At 39.6% G+C, this 12,561-nt stretch overlaps 1 protein-coding gene across 1 annotated transcript in view; it reads right to left on the bottom strand.

Moving 5' to 3' along the window:
* Positions 1–12,561, bottom strand: part of ARHGAP10 (Rho GTPase activating protein 10) — a 162,117-nt gene that overhangs the window by 72,428 nt on the left and 77,128 nt on the right. Inside the window, exons 9-13 of the mRNA XM_074155219.1 lie at positions 10,632–10,738; positions 8,351–8,445; positions 4,806–4,887; positions 3,637–3,679; positions 2,269–2,334 (exon numbers count right to left, since the gene is read on the bottom strand). Coding sequence (XP_074011320.1) covers positions 2,269–2,334; positions 3,637–3,679; positions 4,806–4,887; positions 8,351–8,445; positions 10,632–10,738 — 393 coding nt within the window. The remainder of the gene's footprint in view (positions 1–2,268; positions 2,335–3,636; positions 3,680–4,805; positions 4,888–8,350; positions 8,446–10,631; positions 10,739–12,561) is intronic.

Raw genomic sequence — 12,561 nt, forward strand, 5'->3', positions numbered from 1 at the left:
ATTAAGTGGGGTTACACATATATTTTGCACCTTCTTACATGCCCCTAAATCGAGGCATAAAGGACAGAATGGACTTGAACCACCACTCAATTTAACCTATCCACCCACAGCCACGAGAAGAAACCCCATATCTAACCCATTTTTCCAAACAGCCACTTCATGAAGAAAGTTATCACATTTTTTCCACAGTTATGGTATCAAAGAAAGAGAAAAAAAAAAAAAAAGACTACTTGAAGAGAACTATTTGAACACACCTATAGATAACAAACCAAAATATAGTGGACTCCACACTGCTTACAGTAAGCATGATTGATAAGGTATTGTAAGGTAGAATCATAGAATCATCTAGGTTGGGAGGGACCTTTAAGACCACCTAGTCCAACCATTAACGTCACACTGCCAAAACCACCACTCAACACTGTCCCTAAGCTCACATCTACCCATTTTTTAAATACCTCCACATATGGTGATTCAACAACTTCCCTGGGCAGCCCGTTCCAGTGCTTGACATCTTTTGGTGAAGATATTTTTCCTAATATCCAATCTGAACCTCTCCTGGTGCAACTTGAGGCCATTTCCTCTTGCCCTATCACCTGTGACTTGGGAGAAGAGACCAACCCCCCCTGGCTACACCCTCCTTTCAGGGAGCTGTAGAGAGCGAGAAGGTCTCCCCTCAGCCTCCTTTTCTCCAGGCTGAACAACCCCAGCTCCCTCAGCTGCTCCTCATAAGACTTGTTCTCCAGATCCCTCACCAGCTTTGTTGCCCTTCTCTTGACACACTCCAGCCCCTCAATGTATTTTTTGTGGTGAGGGGCCCAAAACTGGACACAGCACTCGAGGTGGAGCCTCACCAGTGCCCAGTACAGGGGGACCATCACCTCCCGAGTCCTACTCACCACGCTGTTCCTAACACAGGCCAGGATGCTGGTGGCCTTCTTGGCCACCTGGGCACACTGCTGGCTCATGTTCAGCCCACAGTCCGCCAACACCCCCAGGTCCTTTTCTGCCAGGCAGCTCCAGCCACTCTGCCCCAAGCCTGTAGCGCTGCAGGGGGTTGGTGTGACCCAAGGGCAGGACCCGGCACTTGGCCTTGTTGAACCACATCCCATTGGCCTCGGCCCATCCATCCAGCCTGTCCAGATCCCTCTGTAGAGGCTTCCGACCATCAAGCAGGTTGACACTCCCACCCAACTTGGTGTTGTCTGCAAACTTACTGAGGGTGCACTCCAATCCCCTTGTCCAGGTCATTGATAAAGATATTAAACAGACCCGGCCCCAATACTGAGATACTGAGCCCTGGGAAACACCACTCATGACTGCCCACCAACTGGATTTCATTCCGTTCACCACAACATTTTGGGCCCAGCACTCCAGCCAGTTTTTTACCCAGCAAAGAGTACACCTGTCAAGGCCATGAGCAGCCAGTTTCTCCAAGAGAATGCTGTGGGAAACAGTGTCAAAGGCTTTACTAAAGACCAGGTCCTAGGTAATTAGTTACTGTGCTATAGACCAAAACCAGCCTTTCGTTACATGGTCACACGCTGCCCTTTTCATAAAATCTGCCTCATCCTATGCAAAGAGAAGATCCAGTCTATATCAAAGCAGGGTTTTGCAGTGAAGGCACCTTATCTGTAGGACACCAGCTTTATCTGAAGTGTTTCCCAGCTGAAATACGCAGATTGTAAATGCCAGTAACTGGAATTTTAAAGTGATGAGACAGGCAAACCTTATTTGAAAAATATTCAAAAGAACAGAATGAACAAAAATAACACCAGATAGAATACGATCTAATCTGGAATAACGTATTTAATGCATCAGACAGGACTGATACAAAAAAAGTCCAAAAGAAAAAGGATTTCAGATACTTCTTACTGCTTAAATGCTAAACTCATAGTATCACAAATGCTGCTCAGTCTTACTAATGATATTGTACACTAAGTGCATATATGGAAGTTATAGGAACTGCCTACAAGACACAGGTTTTTTTCTCAGCTGCTGCACCACATAAACATTGGCTTCCTTTGTCATGAAAGGGGCTATTACCTTCTTCTGAACATTTCTTAAAAACACATTTCTTGAGGGAAAGCCATAAATAAAAGGCTGGGACTGGACAGAAGGAAGCTCCTGCCCTGCTCAGTGTTTTCAGTGCAATATCTACCAGGTTAAGTCTTTCCCAGGGATCTACAAAAGACTAGATCACTCAGGCCTTCTTTGAAGAGCACCCCAGCTGCTCCACCACCTCCACAAACAGGTTGGGTTGATCATTACCTCGTGTTTCAACAGCACTGATGCACTTTTTGATGACGGTGAACCCTATCTTATCCAACTGTGCACCTACAAGGGAAAAAAAAAAAAAAACCCACAGTTTGAAAAGTTTTAAAGCACCATTACAATTATGTCTTTTCACTGAAAGATAAGGCTGAACTTAATCACATAGCTAGTACTTCTCAGGCAAAACTGTAAACACTCTGGAACAGGAATATTTCACCACTTTTTCTAGAGAAATTCCCCTTTTCTCCTTCACAACCCCGCCTAGCCGATGCAAAGGTTCATTCTGGTGGTAGTGGCTTCACTGAATCTGTTCACAGCAGCAGCCTTTGAAGAATGGGATCTCTGATTAGGTGCATATGTTGGCAAATGCAAAATGGAGCTTAACAATACTAACTGCAACATCGACAACATCTGAGAGAGTTAACCAAACGGGACAAGGAAGTACTTATGATGAAAAAAAATAATCATAAACAGCAGGGCTTTTACTGAGTCCTACCCTAAGCCAAAGAAATTCCCACACTAAAGATACAGGACACATGTATATCATTTCACAGCAGTTAATGATCGGACTATATAAAAGCAGATGCATTAACAGGACACCAGCTGAGACCCAGCGTTCCTTTGTTGTTCCTATCTTACGCTTTTTCTTCACATCAAAATTTCATTTAAAAGCTTATATTGCAAAACTGCCCTTCCCCCAAACATCTGGCCTTCTTGCTCCTGGGGACCTGATCTTGCACCAAGAAAATAAAAATCTGTGGAAAAACTTCTATTAATAACACCAAGATCCAGCTTTAACCAACAACTTTTTTTTAAAAAAAAAAAAGGCAAGCGTAAATTGCCTGATAATCCAAGAAGGATAACTGTTTTCGCTCATATAGTTTGCTAACAGAAGAAAGCTAATGTTGCTATATGTTATATAGACATCTCTTCTACTTCCATATTATGGTTTACATTTTAAATACGTGCATTCAGGTTCTTTGCTGACCTATACGTTCAGCTGTGATTGCTTTTAAAATGATACTTATGCATTCCATCAGATGTGTACACACAATCTGGATTAAGAAATTATTATGCATTTACATACAAATTAACCTTTTCTGGAGTCAATTCAAGCATGAAGTAAATTGGCAAAAACAGATTATTTCTCTAGCTTATGTCCAGTCCTACAATTCCTACATATGTACTAAACTGCATTACTACAAACCCCCATCAATTACAAGACCCACAAAAATATATTCAGAACTCGAGAGTAAAAATAAAATATTTAATTATGTTGAAATCCATAGGAAAAAAATTACCTTTGCCTTTCTCAATTGTAAACTGTTAACAAAAATCAGCTTTAGTAGTAATTCAAATACTTACTTCCCTCTCGTTTTGCATCTGCTCTATTCAAATTGATGAACAGCTAACACAAAAAGAGTAAAAAGACAAATTATTTTAAAGAATTTTATGAAGCCAGAAGCAAGACACCCCCAATCTTAATGCCCAGTAGGCACAAATACAGCTGTTTGCAGCTAGAACATATCACCTTAACTACAACAGCTCTAACAGCAGGACAAGAGCTCCGTGCCCCCTCAGAAAGCAGATAATTGCACTTTATAAGAGTGAAATTTTAAAAAAAATTCTCAACAAATACAGTTCCTTGGGGAGCAGAACAATGTTACTTATAGCCACTGAAATTAACTGTGATTTATGTGCTCCATGTTCCTATATTTCTCTGCAGGTTAATTTCCCCACAGTTCAAGTTCACTCAAACCATTGTGAACTGCTTTGATGAATCTTGGGAATTATGTCCCTGCTCTGCATTCCCAGAAGTTGTAAGCTTATTGGAAAGTCCAGCTCAGACAATGTGTGATGGCAATAAACACCTCTGCAGATGAAACAAGATTTTTACGACAATGATGTCAATAAAACCTACTGCTAAAATCCCCAGTAGCCAGCTACTGGGGACAGACACATGACGGTGTCATTGACTAGAAAACCTCATTATTTTTGGCCCATAAAACCAAGACCAATATAGTATTTGCAGTTGTAAGAATAATCTGCAGTGCGTTTTAATTCCACTGTTCACATGCATTTCCTGATGTGAACCAGAAATTAAGCAAATTCAAGTACAACCTTGTTCCCATTGACATGGATTTTTTTTTTTAATCTAGTTTTAAAATAATAATACCATCACCACCTTATATCTAACTCACACAAGTCTTACCGCTGGAATGCAGTATGTCAGCATAAGGCTAAGTGGACAAGCTTATACTAGACATTTTCTAGAATACCAATATCATCATTGTGATGGGAAACCACTTATAAAAATCGATGCCATCTTACAATGAAAAATACCTCATATCAGCATTAACAGTTATCTACACCGAGCTTTACCAATTTACTCTCCTGAGTTTTACATCACTTTTATTCCTTCTTCACTAAATATATCATTTTGCAAACTACATAATCCCAGTTTATTAAAGTATAAATGGGATCAGGAAGCAGGGGGCAACGAACGTTTAAACAAAACAAAAAAAGTCACTTACAGCTTCTTTTCCATCCAAGGCTTCCATCCACAGCTTCCTGTCCTCCTCGGAAAATGCCTGCATGGTCACAGGAACCCCAGGCCTGCAAAAGTACCGACCACACAGAGTAACTGCATTCACCAGCAACTAAAAAACTGCCTTGTCAAATTCTACTTCCAACTACAAGCAAAAGCTCATTGCCCTGAAAGTCAGGGTTGGTGGTTTGTTTTTTTTCTTTTTTTCTTGATTACTGAACGCTGTTCATCTTTAAAATGAAGGTGTATAACTGATACACACAGTAGGAAATGGGGAAGATAGGCAGGAAAAAGGAAGGGAAACCTGCAAACTATTTATTGAAATTCATTGTGGATAGCTTGCTGGTTCCAAAACTTGCTGGGAGTTACTGAGTTTTGTGAAGTCTAAATAAATTTACTCTTGAATTGCTGTGCTGCTACATAAAAAAATGTCTTTTGTCAACTTACTTGATGCACAGTCTTCAGCTTAAGAGCAGTGACCACAGCTTTCCAGTAAATATTTTATAAAAAATAATCATGTCTTAATCAGTATCTCATTACAAAACTCCACTATTGTAACTTTCCTAAAAGGCAAGGATGGACAACTGTGGGACGTAGGGATTAGTGAACAGAGCTTAACATAAATCTACTTCTGTGTTTATATAATAGGAAACTAAAAAGAGTAATCATGTGGTTTCGCATAGTGTAGAAATCAAAGAGAGTTAAAAGCAGAACAGGTTATTTGGGTAATTATTTTTCTGCCAATTAAAAAAAAATAAATCATTATATTCAGCCTGCCAATACTTTTGGCAAATTTGTAAATCTGATTATATAGAGATGGATAGAAACAGAGAATTCATAACATCCTCTCTCTCTTTTCTATTAAATCTATCTTCAAGGAGCAAAATAGCTGTAGGGGAAAATGTTATCTGAAAACAACAGCACAGAGAAAAACAGCACAAATCCCACTTCTACCTAAAACTGTAACAGTCCATATTTTTAAAAGTAGAGACATTTCTAGTTCCTTTTCACCTTGTCATAAATTTTACCAAACCATAAAATTTAATCACAGCGTAGAACTCTATAGGTACAAATACCTCCTGCTCAAAATCTCTTTTCAAACAACACGTGGAGGACAAGGCACACAGACAGCCTCTAGCAACCCAATCTAAACTCAGGAGACAACTCTAACTTTGGAAAACGGCAGCAATCAAGCAAGTCACTCTCTTTTGATTAGTTAAAGCAAGGAGACTATTAAGCCATAAGCACGGAATCTCTTACTATTCTCACCGATAAATATTGAACTCTTACGGTGGATGAGGGAAGCCTTGCCTCAGTTTCTGCAACTAATAAGCTTTATGACTAAAATAAGCTAATACTGGTATCAGTAATAAAAGGTAGCAACAGCTTCTCAAGCCATACCAGCTTTTTTCAATGCAAACTGGTCTGCTAGTAATACAGAGCTACAACCATCAGAAACATGCAAAATTAATCACTTGGTAGAAAAAAATACCCTAAATAATTAGCTAAATTAACCAAAAAAACCCCACACAATGGTTTGGTTTTTTCTTGTCTACTTTTTTTCACTAGTTAAAACTAAAACCAAAGGAGTTACTTTTATGCAGGTCAAACTTTCCTTCTTTTCACTAGAATTATAACTGTCAAGTCTTCAAAGAGTATCACCTAGAGGCAAGACATCAAACTTGGTATATGTTGCATGAAATATTATTTATTTGTCTTCAAATTAAAGTCAAAAGAGACAAAGCCTTCCCTCCTCCTTGTCCTGTATTGGTAAAATTAAAATATAAGTAGTATTTCAGAAGGATGACGCTCCTTATCAATAGAAAGTCTTTTTCCTACCCAAGAAGACCTCTGCTGTCTCTTCAAGATTTAAATTTCTCTACATTTACCACTAGTCACCTCCACTAAACATGATGGAATACTAGAAACAGGAAACCATCACTTTCCAGAGATTTAGCTAGGATCCTAGCACCCTCAGAGCTTACAGTCGTTAAATACCAGAATTTAAAGGAAAAAGAATCATCTCAGCTTTCTTTTTAAAAGAAAAATCTGTAAATATTCAGCCAGCTCCAAACTATGCTCCAGTCACGCACGAGGCTCAGTGTTTGCTACTGAAAAGTCCTTCGTAAAATTTTCGAATCTTGCCTTCTTCCGCAGCACAGGAACAAAGAAAACCCCATGGCCAGCTGTCAATCTGTATGTTATTTTTTAACTTGGACAAGCCGAGGGATAAGTGTGCCCTGAACTGATACCAAGGAAACAAGCTAATGGCCTGCAGCATAGAACTGATCTCCATGGGAACATCTCAGTACTACACACATATATTATTAAGAGAAAAATGTCTGATATCAAGGTCACGGTGGACCAGTTGTGTCTATTATACCTAGACAGAAAGATGGATTAGACTTTTCCCACTTTTCCCAGAAAAGAGAATGAAAAATTGTTTTACAGGATCAAGGAAACACTGCTCTCCATCCATCTCTGTTTAACTCCAGATACCCTATTGAGCAGGGATGACACACAGAGGCAGGTGGACTGACATTTCTCACAGTACTTTCTTTAGCAACTTTATCAGACACAGTTTGAAATCTGTTATTCGTACTGACCAAAACACTGACCCAAGAGGAGCTGATGTCAAGACCTTAAATCTCTACTTCCTCTCCTACTGTTGGGACACAGTGTTAGAAGAGCTAAAACACACACACACACACCCCCCAAGTCAAAAATGCAAGTCCAAACCAGCTGCAGACTTGTGACAAATGCCACCTGAGCTGTAAATGGGTATCCTGCCATCAGATGCAGTGGTAGTTTCACATTGCTTTACCCACTGCTTGTATTTATTTACCCACTTTACACCCACTTGCTCTATTTATTTGCAGTACCCTATTAAATTGGATTCCCTCACCTTCATAACCGAAGGAAGACTACACTGCTGACAAAAAGCCATATTTATAATCTTTTTAAGATCCTTCAAGAGGAATAAACAAGCAATTCTTGTCTTTTGAAATAAACCAACAAAATGGTGGTGTTTCTAGAAGGAGCTGCAACAATATTGAGGACGCACTGGATGATTACATCAGCCACAAAAAGCCTCAAAATCCCAATGATCTTATTTTCAATCTCAGAATCAAACATAAACCCTCAGCAACATGTCACTTTGGAGAACAGGCTTGTGATAAAACATGGTCGTGACTGTATGAATTACTACTGTGATCGTAGTCTTTCACTGTAGTTATATGTACTTCAGTTTAAGCCCCGTTTCTTCACTATGATAACAGCAATTCATAATAGTTTCTCTAACTTTTTCTACGCTTTTCTTTTACGTGAGCTCAGACGAAGTCTATATTTCAGTTTACATCCTCACCGCTTCCGCTACGCACACAACAGAAGAAAATCCAGTGAGCCATGGCAGCGCTTGCCTGCTCCTCCGGTGACTATTTCCCATTGGCAGTCTGAATGAGCATTGAAAAAAATAAGTAGAAAACACAACAGTAATATTACAGTCCTTTGTAGCGTGTTTCATGAGCTTACCTGTCGGAAGCTTCTAAGTCAAAACAGAATCGCCTGTCTATAGTATCTATATTTCTTTTGGTACAATACGTAAGGACGAAGAGTTCCTCATCACCCTGTAAAAACAAAGTTTTTATGCGCTTGACCCAGTAATTGAAAGCTTTGGTAAGCCAGCTATAGAAACCAAGTAAGGTAAATTTACATTAAAATAATGGCAAAAGCCATACTGAAAACTGACACTTGCAAAAGAATTTGCTCATGGGTGCCGTTCAGGTCTCTGCACAATAGAATTCCATGGTTATTTATGGAACATAATGCAAAAGCACTGAGTCCATTTTAGCTGGTACTTTACAGCATGACACAGTACCACAGTAATTTAAACTAACAAAGATATTTTGCTATCAAGATTTTGCAGATTACAACATAAGCACATAGTGAGTGTAAGAGTCTTCTCCCATTTTATGTCAGACAGTGATTTTCATAGTAAAGGCTATTGCTAGAGAACACAAAGTGTTCTTTACTATCTGTAATCCATCTTATATATGGTCTTATGGTCTTATATATATGGTCTTATAACAGGTCCAAGGATATGGACCTGTTGGAACAGGTCCAGTGGAGGGCCACGAAGATGATCAGAGGGCCGGAGCACCTCCCCTATGAAGACAGGCTGAGAGAGCTGGGGTCGTTCAGCCTGGAGAAGAGAAGGCTCCGGGGGAGACCTCACAGCAGCCTTCCAATATCTGAAGGGAGCCTACAGGAGGGGGACTCTTTGTCAGGAGGTGTAGTGACAGGACAAGGGGTAATGGTTTTAAATTGGAAGAGGGGAGATTTAGATTAGATATTAGGAAGAAATTCTTTCCTGTGAGGGTGGTGAGGCACTGGAACAGGTTGCCCAGAGAAGCTGTGGATGCCCCATCCCTGGGGGTGTTCAAGGCCAGGCTGGATGGGGCTTTGAGCAACCTGGTCTAGAGGGAGATATCCCTGTCCATGGCAGGGGGGTTGGAACTGGATGATCTTTAAGGTCCCTTCCAACTCTAACCATTCTACGATTCTATGATTATAGACAGAACCAGTCTTTTCTTTGAGACCAACCAACACCAGGATCGTATTTTACCCTTAAGTATTCAGAAATCAAATAAATTCATCCGTGAATGCTGCATGGGTTGTACCAGATTTAGTCGGATTAACTGTACATTTTAATTATGTCTTGTCTTATTCAACATCTCCAGCCACGGGAGGTTGTCACTGAGGGACTTATCACATTGTGGGTTTCAAAATGGGAGATCTTTTAATACAGAAAAACTGGCTTCATAAGTGTTTTAGAATGCCGAATGCTTACACACATACTATATTAACTAAAATGGCTTATTACAATTAGAGTAAATTGGGATAAAAAATTCATAGAAGTACTGAAATGATTAAGGAAGCCAAATGCCACTAATTTTCAGTATGGCAGGTTTTCCAGATCTTTTGAAAGATTCTTCCAAATCCAATATATTTGTAAACATACACAGCCCTCAAAATGATGAATGCCATCTCCCCTCTGCTCAAACTAATGGGCTTAATACCCTGACAAAATTCCAACAACGTGATTTTCTAACCAAATTTGAAGATAGGGCAAGGTACTGCATTTACAAGCATTTACTCAAGCATTATTTTCCAGTTTCAGGTATCTTTTTTTCCTTGCAACAAAATGCTCTTCATCCATATTAATGCATTCATTTAATGCATCATCTCTGAAGGTGCCGAGTGCCCTCAATTCCCAACTATTTCAATAGGAATTAAAGCCATTTAAAGATCAACAGAGTCTTGGGTCTTGAATATTTCAGATGCTATCAAAGATATCTGAAATTACATTCAGTTGTCAGTACAAATTACATTCCTATTAAAATCCTCTTTTCGAGTTCCTCTTCTGGCACTTACACCTCTGAAAGAAAAATCTGACTGGAACATGTAAGAAAGAAATTTTTAAGTTTATTATATTTTCCTGATTTATACTTTAACAAGTTAAATGCCCCATAGATAAACCAGATTCTAAATGGTGAAACATCGTGCGTTATCTGTACCATGTTCTCTGGTCTTCTAAAAGGAAGCAACTGAAAAGTCTGCAGAATTCTTATCTATTAATCCATCCGTAACTTTAGGTTAATGTCCTTAAATGGTAGACTGAATTGTATGAAGAAAGAAGAAAAAAAAGGGGCAAGGAAGTAGAGAGGGAAAGTATTTGACATATCTTATCTGACACATCCTCTGATCTTGACACAGGGCGAGTATAAGAGTAGAATATAAAAAATACACTTACAGCTTTCCCTCCTGATCTGTGTTCAAATGGGATCATGGTGAATTTCTTTGTCTCTTTCCTATACGTGCAATAGTGCTTCACCCAACTGGAGCCGAAGGGGGCAGGCCCTACAGAAAATGGAAGCATTAAAATAGTATGTACTTTTTCCAGTTTGTGTGTTTTCTTCTCCTGCTTTTCAAAATGATACTTAAGACTCCCACTTAATTCCTAATAATGAAGAATTCAAAACAAAGGTATGAATTAAGAATAAAGTAATACAAATGTTAACCAGTGCTCACTATTTTAAAAACTGATATAGGTAGTGTTTCACATTTACGCTTTATGACAAATTGAAAGAATTATTAACATATCTTTCTCTCACTACTACAGATAAAATAATTTTTCCCTATGAAATAAATATCTCTTAGAAACTTTATTTAAGCAGAACATGGAAACCTAGTTTTACACTTGGGGTAAAATTTGGAGCTAAATAACTGCAGATTAACGCAGCTGCGTTGCGAGCTCTACATTATCTACTGATTAAGGTCTGATCACATTTTCTGACATCACTCACTCCTAACTATTTACCAGTGCACACCATACATAGCATTCACTTACTTAAGAGCCCTGGTGGATAGCAAACTTTCCACGAGCCAGCAATGTGCCCTTGTCGCCAAAAGGGCCAATGGAATCCTGGGCTGCGTAGGGAAGAGTATGGCCAGTAGGTCGAGGGAGATCATTCTCCCCCTCTACTCTGCACTGGTGAGGCCACAACTGGAATACTGCGTCCAGTTCTGGGCTCCCCAGTTCAAGAGAGACAGGGAACTACTGGAGAGAGTCCAGCGTAGGGCAACTAAGATGATTAAGGGATTGGAACACCTCCCTGATGAGGAAAGGCTCAAAGAGCTGGGGCTCTTCAGCCTGGAGAAGGCTGAGGAGAGACCTTATCTATGTTTACAAGTACCTAAAGGGTGGGTTGAAGGAGGATGGAGCTGGACTCTTTTCAGTGGTTTCCAGCAACAGGACGAGGGGCAACGGGCACAAGCTGGAACATAGGAAGTTCCACTCAAATATGAGGAAAAACTTCTTTCCGGTGAGGGTGCCAGAGCCCTGGAACAGGCTGCCCAGGGAGGTCGTGGAGTCCCCTTCTCTGGAGATCTTCAAGCCCCGCCTGGATGCAGTCCTGAGTGATATGCTATAGGAAATCCTGCTTTAGCAGGGGAGTTGGACTAGGTGATCTCTAGGGGTCCCTTCCAACTCTGACAATTCCATGATTCCGTGATGTTAACTGTTAAAACTTGGATTCTGACCCTCTGTATTTCCTCACACCTATGAATTTACTTTGTTTGCAAAGGAATCTTCTCTTTTGAAGGACTCTGCTCCAGAGTATCAGGGAAGCCCTTCCCAAGCAGCTCAAGCTGACAGAGGATTTCACTGCTAACTTGGAAGGTCTCACTGCTCCTCCCCAACTCAGCTTCAGGAGTACCTACCTCTTCTGAATACTTCCAGCTGGTTCTAAAGCTCATGAGGAACAAGACCAGTGAACTGATCTCACAGAATATCAATTTTTTCTTAGGTTTTTTTTTTACTGCTAGTTCTCTTAAAACTTGTTTCTGAACAGTGTAATACCAATGTTTCCATGAAGAATGTTGTAGAGTCTTCAATTTGTGAATCATTTTACGGAAGTCTTTACTTACACAGTAATCAATTAAATATCATAAAAGTAAAATCTCTCATCAGAATAAGCCAACAAACTGCCAATAAGGGCACACATCTAAAAAATATGACTTATGCATAATGTTTTTTTAAAAAAACAAAAAAACAAAACTAAGAGAAAACAAAAGAGAAAACAAGAGAAAAAAAATAAAAATAAATTGCTTTATGGTCATTCCTTGAGTGGTAAAAGCTCTGCAACTTTTTCGACTTATTTTACTGGAGTGAGAAAGACTTA

The sequence above is a fragment of the Numenius arquata genome, chromosome 10, assembly GCF_964106895.1.
Source record: "Numenius arquata chromosome 10, bNumArq3.hap1.1, whole genome shotgun sequence".
NCBI classification, from domain to species: domain Eukaryota; kingdom Metazoa; phylum Chordata; class Aves; order Charadriiformes; family Scolopacidae; genus Numenius; species Numenius arquata.